Genomic DNA, 17601 nt, shown 5'->3' with positions numbered 1-17601 from the left:
TTGCGCCCTTCAACATCAATGTACAGTGGTTAAGCCAAAAGCAAACCAGGGAAGTCCCAAGTGGTTTTTATTCATTCACAGGACATGGGCATTGCTGGGAGAAACCCTAAGCTGCCCATCCCCAAATCCCTTAGAGTCACCTTCCGGAATAAACCAGCTAAGGCTGCTTCAGACAGCAGTCAGGAGTCAACTGATTGGAAGAGGGTCAACGGAACACCGTCATTGTAGGAAGAAGGGAGACGAAAGCAGGAAACTATAGGTTAGCTGGGCCTAACATCTGACATCGGGAAGTCACTGGAGTCCATTGTTACAGAGGGTATAGGAGGGTAAATCATAATGTGATCAGGTGGGGTCAAACATAGGAGCAGGAGCAGGCCATTCGGCCCTTTGAGGCTGCCCCACCATTCAATTGGACCGTGGCTGATCATGCAATCTCAGTATCCCACTCCCGCCCTCTCTCTCTGGACCCCTTCATCCCTTTGGCCGCAAGGGCCACATCCGGCTCCCTCTTGAATATATCACCTGGCGCTGTGTGCTTTTTAACTTTGTCCATCCCCAGTCCAACACCGGCACCTCCCCATCTTGAATGTATCTGACCCCGACAGCTTCCTCTGGGAGAGTATTCCACACGTGCACAACTCTCCGAGTGAAGGAATTCTTCCTCACCTCAGTTGTGAACGGCTTAGCCCCTTAGTCTTAGACTGCAAACCCCCACCCCCACCTCGTTCTGGACCTCCCCAACATCGGGAACATTCCTGCCATATACTGTCCTGTCAGGAATTTCACATGTTCCGATGAGATCCCCCTCATTCTTCTAAATTCCAGCGAGTACAAGTCCCAGTCAATCCAGTCTTTCTCCACATGTCAGTGTTGTCATCCTGGGAACCAGTGTGGGGGAACCTCCGCTCAACTCCCTCAATAGCAAGACTGTCCTTCCTCAGTTTTAAAACTGCACAATAATACTCAAGCTGTGGCCTCACTGAGGCCCTGTCTAACTGCAGCAAGACAACAGTACTCCGAAATTCAAATCCCCTCGCGATGAATGCCAACGTGCCATGCAGCTCTCCTCGCCAGCTGCATGCCGACCTTCAGCGACTGTTCCACCATGGCACCCAGGTCTCACTGCAACTCACCTTCTCCGAAGCTGCCACCTTTCGGAGAATAATCGGTCTTCCTGCTTTTGTGACCAAAGTGGATGAATTCGCATTTATCCACCTCACAGTTAGTGGTTTTTGTGAAGGGGAAATTGTGCTTAAGTAATCGTTTAGTCTTGCTTGAGGAATTAGGAAGCAACGTTGGATAAAGAGGAAACTGGGAATGTAATGCACTTGGATTTGCAAATGAATTTGAAAATATCAAAGATTAAGATGCAAGAAGTGGCAGCGTAATGCAGGGGAATATATAATTGACAAGCTAATAGGAAGCAGACAGTAAGGATTAATGTGTCTTTTTTACTTGGCAGGCTATGTTTAGTAGAGTATGTGATCTAAGATGTGTTGTATATAAAGCATTATTTATCTCAGAGTTTAGATTTGGAACTAGTGGCATGTGGGTTTTAGTCTGCATTTAATTATTAATTTGCTGGGACCACAATCCTCTTTGAACCAGTGTCAGATGGTCCTGGGGACAACGGACTGTTCTTTGCATCGGGAGATTTTCGAGCAAACACTGAAGAGGACAAGTTTGAAGAGTCAGGTTTTTTTTGTTTAAGGGAAACCTGTAGTTTGGAAAGCTATTATTTCAAATTCACAGGGCCCTGCTTGAAGTTACATGTACGAAACAGTTTCTCCAAGAGAAAAAGAGTTAGTTTTGAAAGGCTAAGAAATAGATTACACTAGTGTTTGGAAGGAACCCTGAAGTGGTTCTTCGAAGCTGAGAAAGTCTGAGCTCTCAGCTGGGCGAGCAACCAAGACTCATTAAGTCTCAAAGGACGAACAGAATAACAAAATACTTAAGGCAGAAGTGGGCAGTGCAGATGCTGGAGATTACAGTCAAGATTAGAGTGGTGCTCGAAAAGCACAGCTGGTTAGGCAGCATCCGAGGAGCAGGAAAATCGTCATTTCCGGCAAAAGCCCTTCATCGGGAATGAGGCAAGGAGCCTCAGGGGTGGAGAGATAAATGGGAAGGGGGGGCTGGGGAAGGTAGCTGAGAGGGTAATAGGTAGATGAAGGTGGGGGTAAAGGTGATAGGTCAGAGGGGAGGGTGAAACGGATAGGTGGGAAGGAAGATTGACTGGTTAGACAAATCATGAGGATGGTGCTGAGCTGGAAGGTTGGAACTGCGGTGAGGTGGGAAGAGGGAAAATGAGGGAACTGGTGAAGTCCACATTGACGCCCTGGGGTTGAATTGTCCCAAGGCAGAAGATGAGGCGTTCTGTCTCCAGGTGTCGGGTGGTGGGGGATCGGCGGTGGAGGAGGCCCAGGACCTGCGTGTCCTTGGCAGAGTGGGAGGGGGAGTTGAAATGTTGGGCCACGGGATGGAGGGGTTGATTGGTGCGGGTGTCCCGAAGATCTTCTCTGAAGCGTTCTGCAAGAAGGCGTCCGGTCTCCTCAATGTAGAGGAGACATGTCACTTACTGGCACTGTTGCTCCCAATGCAGTTTCCTCTACACTGGGGAGACCCCAGACACCTTCTCGCAGAGCAGTTCAGACAACATCTCTGGAACACCTGCACCAATCAACCCCACCGGCTTCCCCCCACAGTCCGAAGATGTGCAGGTTAGAGTGGATTGGCTATGCTAAATTGCCCTGTAGTGCCCAGGGATGTGCAGGTTACGGGGATAGTCCATGTTAACTTGTCCCACAGTAACCAGGGATGGGCAGGTTAGGGTGGATTGGCCATGCTAAATTGTCCCATAGTGCCCAGGAATGTGCAGGTTAGGATGGATTGGCCATGCCATATTGCCCCGTTGTGTCCAGAGATGTACAGGTTGGGGGGGTTGGCCATGCTAAATTGTCCCATAGTGCCCAGGGATGTGCTGGTTAGGGTGGACAGGCCATGCTAAATTGTCCCATAGTGCCCAGGGATGTGCTGGTTAGGGTGGACAGGCCATGCTAAATTGTCCCATAGTGCCCAGGGATGTGCAGGTTAGGTTGGATTGGCCATGCTAAATTGTCCCGTAGTGCCCAGGGATGTGCAGGTTAGGGTGGATTGGCCATGCTAAATTGTCCCATAGTGCTCAGGGATGTGCAGGTTAGGGTGGATTGGCCATGCTAAACTGTCCCATAGTGTCTAGGGATGTGCAGGTTAGGGTGGATTGGCCATGCTAAATTGTCCCATAGTGTCCAGGGATGTGCAGGTTAGGGTGGATTGGCCATGCTAAACTGTCCCATAGTGTCTAGGGATGTGCAGGTTAGGATGGATTGTCCATGCTAAATTGTCCCATAGTGTCTAGGGATGTGCAGGTTAGGGTGGATTGGCCATGCTAAGTTGACCCGTAGTTTCCAGGGATGTGCAGGTTAGGATGGATTGGCCATGATAAATTGTCCCATAGTGCCGGATGTGCAGGTTAGGATGGATTGGCCATGCTAAATTGTCCCGTAGTGTCCATGGATGTGCAGGTTAGGGTGGATCGGCCATGCTAAATTGTCCCATAGTGCCCAGGGATGTGCAGGTTAGGGTGGTTCGGCCATGCTAAATTGTCCCGTAGTGCCCAGGGATGTGCAGGTTAGGGTGGATTGGCCATGCTAAATTGTCCCATAGTGCCCAGGGATGTGCAGGTTAGGGTGGTTCGGCCGTGCTAAATTGTCCCGTAGTGCCCAGGGATGTGCAGGTTAGGGTGGATTGGCCATGCTAAATTGTCCCATAGTGCCCCAGGGATGTGCAGGTTAGGGTGGTTCGGCCGTGCTAAATTGTCCCGTAGTGCCCAGGGATGTGCAGGTTAGGGTGGATTGGCCATGCTAAATTGTCCCGTAGTGCCCAGGGATGTGCAGGTTAGGGTGGATTGGCCATGCTAAATTGTCCCATAGTGCCCAGGGATGTGCGGGTTAGGGTGGATTGGCCATGCTAAATTGTCCCGTAGTGCCCCAGGGATGTGCAGGTTAGGGTGGATTGGCCATGCTAAATTGTCCCATAGTGCCCCAGGGATGTGCAGGTTAGGGTGGATTGGCCGTGCTAAATTGTCCCGTAGTGCCCAGGGATGTGCAGGTTAGGGTGGATTGGCCATGCTAAATTGTCCCATAGTGCCCCAGGGATGTGCAGGTTAGGGTGGATTGGCCATGCTAAATTGTCACATAGTGCCCCAGGGATGTGCAGGTTAGGGTGGATTGGCCATGCTAAATTGTCCCGTAGTGTCCAGGGATGTACAGGTTAGGGTGGATTGGCCATGCTAAATTGTTCCGTAGTGCCCAGGGATGTGCAGGTTAGGCTAGGTTAGCCGTGGAAAATGGTGGGGCGGTGGTGAGTGGGTCCGGATGGGATGCTTCGGGGGGCTGGTGTGGACTCGATGGGCCGAATGGTCTGTTTCCACACTATCAGGATTTTACACAACTTTGTGTGGGATCATATTTGTAAGTTGGACTTTTGTAAATCAATGGCACGGATGCAAGGACCATATGCATCGCAGCTATATTTGCCAATGATAAGATGGAAAGTCAAGAGGAAGAGAGGGAGCCTACAAAGGGGTATCGTAAGGGGACAAATGTGGACGTGCCCCCTGTGGAAAAGGGAGACGTGTCTTCCTCACTATATAAAAAGGACATGTTTGCCTGAGTGACTCAGAATGCCTGAGGGAGCAGTAGTATCAATACTGTCAGAGAGTGAAACAGACCCTTTGGTCCGACCAGTCCATGCCGAACATGATCCCAAACTAAACTAGGCCCACACCTGCCTACTCCTGGCCCATATCCCTCCAAACCTTTCCCATTCATGTACTGATCCAAATGTCTTTTAAACATTGTGACTGTCGCCACATCCACCACTTCCTCTGGGAGTTATGAAGTTGAAGGCGTGTGCTGTACGGTTAAGTGCGAGTCATGTTGTGGGGATGCTGGTGTTATACTGGAGTGGACCATGTTAAAATAAAAATCACACAACACCAGGTCCGACAGGTTTACTTGGAAGCACCAGCTATCTCAAACGTTGAGAGGAAAGGTCCAAACACTTTTTTGATACAACTGTGGCACTAATGGAAGATGGTGAAGACAACAATCTTTATGACAAAGTGGGCGCATTGATCATCAACACCAGGCTGCAGAGATACTAATCGGACACTATTATCTGAGACCTCTTGGGAGAGGCTGAATAAACTGGGGCTGTTTTCCCTGGAGCATCGGAGGCTGAGGGGTGTATAAAATCACGAGGGGCACAGACAAGTTGAGTAGTCAAGTTCTTTTCCCCAAGGTAGGGGAGTCCAAAACTAGAGGGCATAGGTTTGAGGTGAGGAGAGAAAGATTTAAAAGGGGCCTAAGGGGCAACTTTTTCATACAGGGGGTGGTACGTGTGTGGAATGAGCTGCCAGAGGAAGTGGTGGAGGCTGGTACAATTGCAACATTTAAAAGGCATCTGCATGGGGATGTGAATAGGAAGGGTTTGGAGGGAGATGGGCCAAGTGCTGGCAAATGGGACGAGATTAGAATATCTGGTCAGCTTGGGCGAGTTGTTTCCATGCTGTATATCTCTATGACTCTATGACTAGCTTTCCAAGCGCTGCTCCATCATCAGATGGCTGTGCAACAGGATCATAAGACATAGAATTTATAGCAACAGGATTGCAGTGTCATTGTATGTAATATTGAACACACTTAGCTTGAGTCTTTCATCTTTTAGAATGATCATGTTAGTTTTGGTTCCTTCATTTGTAAATTCCTGAACTTTTTAAAGTTACATTCTCAAGTTAGCTTTAACAACAGGTGCCATCGCAGCACTGAAGGTGTGAGGTTAAAGTCTGTCTGTGCCCCAATGTTGGGTCAGACTGATTCCACTTCTAAAGTGGGATTTACAGAATCTTACGGGGGACTTATGCGGTTTTTGAGTAAACTGAAATGTGATTTGGTATGTACATATTCACCCCGTAGAGGGTGTGCACAGGTGCCTGTGAGTGTCCGTGAGAGAGTGTGAGTGTAATGGAGTATAAGTCTGTGAGAGGGTGTGTGTGTGTGTGTGTGTGTGTGTGTGTGTGTGTGTGTGTGTGTGTGAGAGTGAGTGATGGGTGTGTGTGTGTGATGGGGGTGTGTGTGTGTGTCTGTATGTGTGTGTGTGTGTCTGTGTGTGTGTGTCTGTGTGATGGGTGTGTGTGTGTGTCTGTGTGTCTGTGTGTGTGTGTGAGAGTGTGTGTGTGTGTGTGTGTGTGTGTGTGTCTGTGTGTGGGTGGGTGTGGGTGGGTGTGGGTGTGTGTGTGTGTGTCTGTGTGTGTGTGTGTGTGTGTGTGTGGGTGTGTGTGTGTGTCTGTGTGTGTGTGTGTGTCTGTGGGTGTGTGTGTGAGTGTGTGTGTGTGTCAGTGTGTGTGTCAGTGTGTGTGTGTGTGAGAGTGTCTGTGGGTGTGTGTGTGTGAGTGTGTGAGTGTGTGAGTGTGTGAGTGTGTGAGTGTGTGAGTGTGTGTGGGTGTGATGGGTGTGTGTGTGTGTGTCTGTGTGTGTGTGTCTGTGTGAGTGTGTGTCTGTGAGATGGGGGTGTACGTGTGAGCATATGAGAGACAGCTTATGTATGAGAAACGGTCTGCGTGAATGTGTGGGCCTGTAGGTGAGTGTGTGTGTGAGTGTGTGTGTGAGTGTGTGTGTGAGTGTGTGAGTGTGTGTGTGTGAGAGAGAGTGTATCTTACAGTGGGGTCACCTGCAGTGTGAGAAGAACCCAAGGTCCCGGTTGAGGCCATCCCCATGGATACCGAACTTGGATATCCACCTCTGCTTGGCCACTTTGCACTGTCATCTGTTCAATTATACCCCAGGATATTAACACCCAAACATCCTGCTCTCCAACAAATTGGGAAACACTCTCTATCAAAGGTACCCTTCCATATGAAACATACTCGCAGTATAAAGAAAGAAGACAATCCAGGGAGATCTTCAGTCGGAAGAGGGCGGCTGTGTGGTTTTGAAATTATTCAATATAATTTTAATAAGTGTTTTACTGGAACAGCATATTGTCATAGAGTTGGAGGCAGATAGTAGGCAGTTAAGAGAAAGGGGGGCTTAGAATTGTTACTTAATTGTTATTTTAGAGTTTAAAAAATAAATTGATGTTATTTTCTTTAAATCGTGGGATTTGGGAGTTGTCTGTTTTAAACTGGTTACGAGGCAAGGCGACCTTTGCTGGGTGTTTGGGTTTACCTAACAGAGGAATTCACCTCCGTGTTGTAACAATTCCACTCTCTGTGTAAAAAAACTGTCTTTTTAAAATCTTTCTCCTCTCATCTTGAAAATGTGCACCCTAGTCTTGAAATCCCCCCCATCCCAGGAAAAAGACAGTTACCATTAACTCTGTCTAGACCCCTCAGTATTTTATAGGTCACCTCTCAACCTCCTACATTTCCAGTAGAAAACGTCCTAGCCCACCATCATCACTGAAACTTTCCATACCCGGCAATGTCCCTGGTAAATCTCTTCTGAACGCTCTCCCGCTTAACAATATCCTTCCTGTCACAGGGCGGCCAGAACTGGACACAGTATTCCAGAAGAGGCCTCACCCATGTCCTGTACAACCTCAACATGATGCCCCATTACATAAGTATACACTCAGACATGGACAGGGCACTACAGCGCTGAGATAGAAGTCTGGACGTGGAAGCCTACCTTGCAAAGTCCATGGTGGGCCCGCTCGCCAGGTACTTGAACTTAAACTGGTAACATTCTGTGATCGTCTAAAATGGAAGAATTGAACAGTAAGCAATAGACGATCAAGCTCCCCTCACTGAGTATGGAACAACTGAAGGATGGTATCCATATTCCCCCGGCACCCCACCAGTTCAGCCACACCAGCTGCTCTACACAAACGGGTTAGAGCACAGAAGGAGGACATTTGGTCCATCGTGTCCAGCTGACGGGACCAATTGCATTGCTGGCCTATAACTCTGGAGGCGATGGCAACACAAGTGAATATCTCAAGTCTGCTTCAATGTTAGGAGAGTCAGGCCAGACACCCCATTCGAACCTTTCAACAAAGTTGCCCAGACCCTAACTTTGCCAGTTGTTTTAAGCAGGTGTAACGCGGGGTATTCCAGGAGGGACGCAGCTGATCAAACGGGATCTATTTCCAGGATTACTGAATGAAACACAAACAAAAGAGAGCAGAATACAGAATAACTTAACTGCTCCGAAAACCCAGCAAATTATCCCATCTTAATGATGCAGTTCCAAATACTTGCGAACAATCCTCATAAACACCCCTTGGCCAAAAAAAAGGTACAATCAAATATGGGGTCTCACAGGCGAGAGAGAGAGAGAGATGACAGAGGGACTCAGCATGGAACACCTTCTTTCACGTCGCTGTTTCAAAGAAAAAGAAAGAACAAAGGAAATTTCCAGCCCAGGAACAGGCCCTTCGGCCCTCCAAGCCTGAGCCGATTCAAATCCACTCTCTAAACCTGTCGCCCAACTCCTAAGCATCTGTATCCCTCTGCTCCCCACCTACTCATACATCTGCCCAGTCGCCTCTGTAATGAATCTCCCGTGCCTACCTCTACCACCTCTGTGTTCCAGGTACCCACCACCCTCTGTGTGAAGTATTTGCCATGTGTATTACCCTTGAACTTTTTTACCTCTCAGCTTGAAAACGTGACCTCTCGCTATTGAATCCTTCACCTTGGGAAAAAGCTTATCTCAGTCTACCTTGTCTATACCAACATTGACCAGCTGCCTCTAAGTGACTGCTTTCAGTGAACAGCCAGACTGCAAAAACCAAACCAAGCCAGAGAAAAGGTGAGATGGAGGCACTGGCCACTCCCCTTTCACTGCACAAGCAATTTTATTTTAAACTGGAAAGCCTTTTGCCTGAGACAATATCTGTTAGCTGGAATCAAACCGGTCCTAAAACCCGAGAGGTTTCGGAATCACTGCTCTCTGAAGATAAGGACAGCATAACCCTGTTAAAGGAACGACATCATCACAAGAGTTTCCATCTCAGTGAGACTCAGACTTCCACCACCCTCTGAGTGAAGATATTTCTCCCCTAAGCCTTCTAGCTCTCCCTTAAATCCACACCCCCCCGGCACCGCTCTACCGATAGAAACCGTGCCTTCCCATCACTCTGCCTAGGCCCCTCAGGACCTTATTTATCTCGATCAAACTGCGCTGCTCCAAGGAATGTAGTGATAATGGGGGGAAATGGTCTCCCATTAGGTGGATCACCAGCCATGATCTGTTTTAATGGTCCATCAGATATATTGGGCTGAACAGCCTCCTCCTGTTCCTAAATTCTATGAACACAAAGGAACAATTGCGCAGGTCAGAACAGCAGAGGACTGAAGTACGGATGAGTGAATTGAGGCACGAAGAAAGGCAAGGTAGTTCAAGATGGCGGCACTAGCAGTGTACGGGCTTTTCAGCCTGTTCGTTCCAGGCCGGCGACATCCTTTCCTCTCTCTCTCTCCTTTTTATCCTTTTTTCTTTTACCTTTCTTTCTTCACATTCAGGACTGGAGAGGTGTCGGAGGGGCAGAGGCTTGGCATTCCTCAGTGCCCAGGGCAGGGACTCCTGGCTGTGGTAGCCCTGGAGCCTGGACTCTTGGCAGTGACGGTGCCTGGAGTAGGGACTCCTGACTCTGATAGGCCCACAGTCTGGATTCTTGTCAGTGGGGGTACCTGAAACAGGAACTCCTGTCTCTGGTAGGCCCGAAGCCTGGACTCTTGGCATTGGAAGTGCCTGGAGTAGGAACTCCTGTCTCTGGTAGGCCTGAAGCCTGGATTCTTGGCATTGGAAGTGCCTGGAGTAGGAACTCCTGGCTCTAGTAGGCCCAGAGCCTGGACTCTTGGCAGTGGTGGTGCCTGGAGCAGGAACTCCTGGCTCTGGTAGGCCCGAAGCCTGGACTTTAGGCAGTGGTGGTGCCTGCAGCAGGGACTCCTGGCTCTGGTAGGCCCGAAGCCTGGATCCTTGGCAGTAGTGGTTGCCAGAACAGGAACGTCTGGCAGTGGTAGGCCCAGAGTTTGGATTCTTTGTGGTAGTGGTGCCTGGAGTGCGGACTCCTGCCTCTGGTAGGCCCAGAACCTGGAACCTTGGCAGTGGCAGTGTCTGGAGAGGGAACACTTGGCTCTGGTAGGCCCGGAGCCTGGACGTTTGGTGGTAGCAGCAAGGTGGATGTGCCCATCGTTGCCGTACCTGGAGCGGGAAAACTCCTTGAGGCCTGGAACACCTCACAGGGTCCTTGTAGAAGACCTGGGGGCACGCTTGAGCCCCAATTTGAACAGGAGATGATCTTATTGGAAGGGCGAAGGAGACTGAACCGAGCAACAAGGGAAGAGGGGGAAGATGGGAAATTGCAGAGAGAGACAAAATGAAAAGTGCAAACAGAAAGGAGAGGAGGATGCAAAAAAGGAGTGAGAGCAGGAAACGTAGAGAGGAGAGACAGAAGGATTGCAGTGAACGGATGAAAGTAGGAACAGAAGACCAGGAAAGGGAAGGTCAAGTCTAAAAGGAAGGTGCGAGGGAAGAAGTTGGAAAACATTGCAGCACTGGACACCAAAAGTGAAAGCTCAAGTGAATTTGTGGAGCCAGATTTTCAATCTAGGTTTGGTTTTACCCCACCGTGAGTACGCTAAAGAGAGCAAGTTACCTGAGGGTCTTCCTCATTGGTGTAGATCTGTGAACCAAAGTAAACAAGGAAAGGCGTAAGGAAAGCCATCAGCCGTGGATCAGCGAGTGGAAGTCAGTGTTTCAGAATGAAGCTAACAAAATACTCACGGCTAAAATCAGCATCCGTAGCTGTTTAAAGGAAGGCAGAAGATAGTTTTAGTGGGTATACATGTTTCCATGGCTGCTCATGTTGCGTTATTACACACCGATTAAATCTTTCATGTAAATATATTCTGCCCCGTCCTCCGCCAAATGCCTTCGCTTCCGTGTGTCAGCCCCCACGGCCCAGCCGGTAGTGCTCTAGCCTCTGGCGTTCCCGGCGCCGGGATTGAGGGAATTGTTGTATCGCTTGATAAGGGCTGCCACTGCGAGGGGGGTCCTCTTAGGACGGTCCAAAACGCTCCCAGGGTCACGAGCACGAACAGCAAGGGAGCTCGCCAATATCTCTGCCCCTCAGCCGGCATCAGTACACAGACCAGAGGTCGGTGCTCCTCCTCCCAGCCTACAAGGAGAAACCAAGGCATGAGGACCTGGTACAGAGAGTCATACTGCGCTGGTCTGAGGCAACTTTGGTATGCTTTCCTTTATTGGTCAGAGTATTGAGTACAGAAGTTGGGAGGTCATGTTACGGCTGTACAGGATGTTGGTTAGGCCACTGTTGGAATATTGCGTGCAATTCTGGTCTCCCTGCTCTAGGAAGGATGTTGTGAAACTTGAAAGGGTTCAGAAAAGATTCACAAGGACGTTGTTGGTTTGAGCTACAGGGAGAGGCTGAACAGGCTGGGGCTGTTTTCCCTGGAGCGTCGGAGGCTGAGGGGTGACCTTATAGAGGTTTATAAAACCATGAGGGGGCATGGATAGGATAAATAGGCAAAAAGTCTTTTCTCTGGGGGGTGGTGGAAGCCCAGAACTAGAGGGGCATAGGTTTAGGGTGAGAGGGGAAAGGGACCTGAGGGGCAACTTTTTCACACAGAGGGTGGTACGTGTATGGAATGAGCTGCCAGAGGAAGTGGTGGAGGCTGGTACAATGACAGCATTTAAAAGGCATCTGGATGAAGATATGAATAGGAAGGGTGCTGGTAGGTGGGACTAGATTGGGTTGGGAGATCTGGTCGGCATGGTCGGGTTGGACCGAAGGGTCTGTTTCCATGCTGTAGGGAATCTAATCTACACTCATCCCTGGAACGTCTGGATAACAAGGGCACCTACATCAGGCTCCTATTGATTGACTTTCGTTCTGCCTTCAACACCATCGTTCCAACACACCTCATCTCCAGAGCCCGAGACCTGGGACTCTGCTCTCCCACTCTGCAACTGGATCCTCAACTTCCTGACCCGTAAGCAGTAACGTGGCACCTCCGCTGCAATAATCCTCAACACCAGTGCCCCACAAGGCGGCGTACTCAGCCCCTTACTGTACTCCTTACACACTCACAACTGTGTGCCTACATTCAGCTCAAACCCCATTCACAAAGCTGCGGATGACCCCACTGTAGCGGGGTCGGATCACACACAACGACGAGCCAGAGCACAGCAAAGAGACGGAGAGCTCAGCGGCGTGGTGTAAAGACTACGATCTCCCCCTCCTTGTCAGCAAAAGGGGCTGATCGCTGACATCAGGAAGCCGAGTTGAGGACACACCCCCCCCCCCGTTTGTATCATGTTGCTGAGTCGGAGGGGGTCATTTTCTGAGGAGGGAATACCATCGACAATCTATCCTGGTCCACTCACGTCAACGCAACAGCCCAGAAGGTAGACCAACGCCTCGACTTCCTCAGGGGGCCAAGGACATTTGGCACGTCCACGAGGACTCTTGGCCGTTTTTTTTACAGATGCACCGTAGAAAGCAGTCGAACCGGATGTATCACGGCTTGGTACGGCAACTGCTCTGCCCAGGACCACAGGGAATTACAGAGCGATGGGAGCACAGCACAAAGACCAGCCTCCCATCCTACGGCTCCGTCTATACTTCCCGCTGCCTCGGGAAAACAGCCAACGTAATCAAAGATACCTCCCGCCCCAGTTATACTCTCTTCCACCACCTTCCATCAGACAGATGAGACTGAAGTGGGAAAACACACGCCAACAGATTCAAGAACAGCTTCTTCCCTGCTGTTATCAGATTTAGAGTAGCAGGGTGGCTCAGTGGTTAGCCCCACTGCCGTACAGCAGCAGGGAGCTAGGTTCGATTCCACCCTCAGGCAACTGTCTGTGTGGAGCATGAACATTCTCCCCCCGCCGTGTCTGCGTGGGCTTCCTCCGGGTGCTCTGGGTTCCTCCCACAGTCCAAAGAATTACAGGTTAGGGTGGATTGGCCATGCTAAATTGTCCCATAGTGCCCAGGGATGTGCAGGTTAGGGTGGATTGGCCATGCTAAATTGTCCCGTAGTGCCCAGGGATGTGCAGGTTAGGGTGGATTGGCCATGCTAAATTGTCCCATAGTGCCCAGGGATGTGCAGGTTAGGGTGGATTGGTCATGCTAAATTGTCCCATAGTGCCCAGGGATGTGCAGGTTAGGGTGGGTTGGCCATGCTAAATTGTCCCATAGTGCCCCAGGGATGTGCAGGTTAGGGTGGATTGGCCATGCTAAATTGTCCCATAGTGCCCAATGATGTGCAGGTTAGGGTGGATTGGCCGTGCTAAATTGTCCCATAGTGCCCAGGGATGTGCAGGTTAGGGTGGATTGGCCATGCTAAATTGTCCTGTAGTGCCCAGGGATGTGCAGGTTAGGGTGGATTGGCCATGCTAAATTGTCCTGTAGTGCCCAGGGATGTGCAGGTTAGGGTGGATTGGCCATGCTAAATTGTCCCATAGTGTGCAGGGATGTGCAGGTTAGGGTGGGTTGGCCATGCTAAATTGCCCCATAGTGTCCAGGGATGTGCAGGTTAGGGTGGATTGGCCATGCTAAATTGTCCCGTAGTGCCCAGGGATGTGCAGGTTAGGGTGGATTGGCCATGCTAAATTGTCCCATAGTGCCCAGGGATGTGCAGGTTAGGGTGGGTTGGCCAAGCTAAATTGTCCCGTAGTGCCCAGGGATGTGCAGGTTAGGGTGGGTTGGCCATGCTAAATTGTCCCACAGTGCCCCAGGGATGTACAGGTTAGCGTGGATTGGCCATGCTAAATTGTCCCATAGTGTCCAGGGATGTGCAGGTTAGGGTGGATTGGCCATGCTAAATTGCCCCATAGTGCCCAGGGATGTGCAGGTTAGGGTGGATCGACCATGCTAAATTGTCCCATAGTGCCCAGGGATGTGCAGGTTAGGGTGGATTGGCCATGCTAAATTGTCCCATAGTGCCCCAGGGATGTGCAGGTTAGGGTGGATTGGCCATGCTAAATTGTCCCATAGTGCCCCAGGGATGTGCAGGTTAGGGTGGATTGGCCATGCTAAATTGTCCCATAGTGCTCAGGGATGTGCAGGTTAGGGTGGATTGGCCATGCTAAATTGTCCCATAGTGCTCAGGGATGTGCGGGTTAGGGTGGATTGGCCATGCTAAATTGTCCCATAGTGCTCAGGGATGTGCGGGTTAGGGTGGATTGGCCATGGGAAATGCCGGCTCACAGGGATGGAGAAGACGGGGTGGGTCGGCGTGGGGTGCTGCTTAGAGGGTCGGAGTGAGCCAAATGGCCTGCTTCCACACTGGAGGGAATCCATGCCTCCCTGTTTGTTGTTATCACTCTCACAGTGTGACTGCAGTGGGGGTGAGGGAGGGGTTTGGGTTGCTGACAGAGATAGTACAGCCCCTGCCTCATTCCACCCCTTGCATAACGCCCCACCCATGTCATTGTTAACTCTACACTTGACCACTCCAAACCATTCCCGGCTGATCACTCAGCCTCTGCAACCTCGATGCTGTTCCAAATAATGCCAGCTTAGGAACTGACCAAACTGTTCCCGTGACACCCCACTGTGCTCAGACACCTAACTGTCTCCCATTTCAACAATAGCCCATCGTTTTAAAATTGTCAATCCCACAGGCAATCCTTTCCATGCCTCTGGCAACCACTCCCTCATCTCAATAACATCCTCCAGCCCCTACACCCCCTCCCTATCTCTGTCACCCCCTCCAACCCCTTACACATCCTCCCTATCTCTGTCACCCCCTCCATCCCCCTACACCCCCTCCCTCATCTCAATAACATCCTCCAACCCCTACACCACCTCCCTCATCTCAATAACATCCTCCATCCCCCTACACCCCCTCCCTCATCTCAATAACATCCTCCAACCCCTACACCACCTCCCTCATCTCAATAACATCCTCCAACCCCTACACCCCCTCCCTCATCTCAATAACATCCTCCAGCCCCTGCACCCCCTCCCTATCTCTGTCACCCCCTCCCTTTCTCTGTCACCCCCTCCATCCCCCTACACCCCCTCCCTCATCTCAATAACATCCTCCAACCCCTACACCACCTCCCTCATCTCAATAACATCCTCCATCCCCCTACACCCCCTCCCTCATCTCAATAACATCCTCCAACCCCTACACCACCTCCCTCATCTCAATAACATCCTCCAACCCCTACACCCCCTCCCTCATCTCAATAACATCCTCCAGCCCCTGCACCCCCTCCCTATCTCTGTCACCCCCTCCCTTTCTCTGTCACCCCCTCCATCCCCCTACACCCCCTCCCTCATCTCAATAACATCCTCCAGCCCCTACACCCCCTCCCTATCTCTGTCACCCCCTCCATCCCCCTACACCCCCTCCCTCATCTCAATAACATCCTCCAGCCCCTACACCCCCTCCCTATCTCTGTCACCCCCTCCATCCCCCTACACCCCCTCCCTCATCTCAATAACATCCTCCAGCCCCCTACACCCCCTCCCTCATCTCAATAACATCCTCCAACCCCTACACCACCTCCCTCATCTCAATAACATCATCCAACCCCCTACACCCCCTCCCTCATCTCAATAACATCCTCCAACCCCTACACCCCCTCCCTCATCTCAATAACATCCTCCAACCCCCTCCACCCCCTCCCTCATCTCAATAACATCCTCCAGCCCCTACACCCCCTCCCTATCTCTGTCACCCCCTCCAGCCCCTACACCCCCTCCCTATCTTCGTCACCCCCTCCAACCCCTACACCCCCTCCCTATCTCTGTCACCCCCTCCAACCCCTCCACCCCCTCCCTATCTCTGTCACCCCCTCCAGCGCCTACACCCCCTCCCTATCTCTGTCACCCCCTCCAGCCCCTCCACCCTCTCCCTATCTCTGTCACCTCCTCCAGCCCCTCCACCCTCTCCCTATCTCTGTGACTCCCTCCAGCCCCCGACACCCCCTCCCTCATCTCAATAACATCCTCCAGCCCTACACCCCCTCCCTATCTCTGTCACCCCCTCCAGCCCCCTACGCCCCCTCCCTATCTCTGTCACCCCCTCCAGCCCCTCCACCCTCTCCCTATCTCTGTCACCCCCTCCAGCCCCTACACCCCCTCCCTATCTCTGTCACCCCCTCCAGCCCCTCCACCCTCTCCCTATCTCTGTGACTCCCTCCAGCCCCCGACACCCCCTCCCTCATCTCAATAACATCCTCCAGCCCCTACACCCCCTCCCTATCTCTGTCACCCCCTCCAGCCCCCTACACCCCCTCCCTATCTCTGTCACCCCCTCCAGCCCCCTACACCCCCTCCCTATCTCTGTCACCCCCTCCAGCCTCTCCACCCTCTCCCTATCTCTGTCACCCCCTCCAGCCCCTACACCCCCTCCCTATCTCTGTCACCCCTCCAACCCCTTACACATCCTCCCTATCTCTGTCACCCCCTCCAGCCCCTATACCCCCTCCTTATCTCTGTCACCCCCTCCAGCCAGTCCACCCTCTCCCTATCTCTGTCACCCCCTCCAGCCCCTCCACCCTCTCCCTATCTCTGTCACCCCCTCCAGCCCCTCCACCCCCTCCCTATCTCTGTCACCCCCTCCCTATCTCTGTCACCCCCTCCAGCCCCTACACCCCCCTCCCTATCTCTGTCACCCCCTCCAGTCCCCACACCCCCTCCCTATCTCTGTCACCCCCTCCAGCCCCCTACACCCCCTCCCTATCTCTGTCACCCCCCCCAGCCCCTTCAAATCTCCGTCACCCCCTCCAGCCCCTACACCCCCTCCCTATCTCTGTCACTCCCTCCAGCCCCTACACCCCATCCCTATCTCTGTCACCCCCTCCCTATCTCTGTCACCCCCTCCAGCCCCTACACCCCCCTATCTCTGTCAGCCCCTCCAGCCCCTACACCACCTCCCTATCTCTGTCACCCCCTCCAGCCCCCTCCACCCTCTCCCTATCCGTCACCCCCTCCAGCCCCTTCATCACCTCCCTATCTGTCACTCCCTCCAAATCCCTGCACCCCCTCCCTATCTCTGTCACCCCCTCCAGCCCCTCAACCCTCTCCCTATCTCTGTCACCCCCTCCAGCCCCCTTACACCCCCTCCCTATCTCTGTCACCCCCTCCAGCCCCTATACCCCCTCCCTATCTCTGTCACCCCCTCCAACCCCTTACACATCCTCCCTATCTCTGTCACCCCCTCCAGCCCCTATACCCCCTCCTTATCTCTGTCACCCCCTCCAGCCAGTCCACCCTCTCCCTATCTCTGTCACCCCCTCCCTATCTCTGTCACCCCCTCCAGCCCCTACAACCCCCTCCCTATCTCTGTCACCCCCTCCAGCCCCCTACACCCCCTCCCTATCTCTGTCAGCCCCTCCAGCCCCTACACCACCTCCCTATCTCTGTCACCCCCTCCAGCCCCTACACCCTCTCCCTATCTCTGTCACCCCCTCCAGCCCCTCCACCCTCTCCCTATCTCTGTCACCCCCTCCAGCCCCTACACCCCCCTCCCTATCTCTGTCACCCCCTCCAGTCCCCACACCCCCTCCCTATCTC

General features: G+C 52.0%; 1 protein-coding gene across 2 annotated transcripts in view; it reads right to left on the bottom strand.

The window, feature by feature from the left end:
- Positions 1 to 17601, bottom strand: part of hormad1 (HORMA domain containing 1) — an 83252-nt gene that overhangs the window by 19540 nt on the left and 46111 nt on the right. For both annotated transcript variants that reach the window (XM_072549001.1, XM_072549002.1), the window contains 3 exons: positions 10830 to 10850; positions 10702 to 10728; positions 7728 to 7795 (listed from right to left, as the gene is read on the bottom strand). In XM_072549001.1, coding sequence (XP_072405102.1) covers positions 7728 to 7795; positions 10702 to 10728; positions 10830 to 10850 — 116 coding nt within the window. The remainder of the gene's footprint in view (positions 1 to 7727; positions 7796 to 10701; positions 10729 to 10829; positions 10851 to 17601) is intronic.

This window comes from Chiloscyllium punctatum, chromosome 28 (assembly GCF_047496795.1).
Source record: "Chiloscyllium punctatum isolate Juve2018m chromosome 28, sChiPun1.3, whole genome shotgun sequence".
In the NCBI taxonomy this organism is placed as follows: domain Eukaryota; kingdom Metazoa; phylum Chordata; class Chondrichthyes; order Orectolobiformes; family Hemiscylliidae; genus Chiloscyllium; species Chiloscyllium punctatum.
This window is presented reverse-complemented; position numbering and strand designations above follow the sequence as displayed.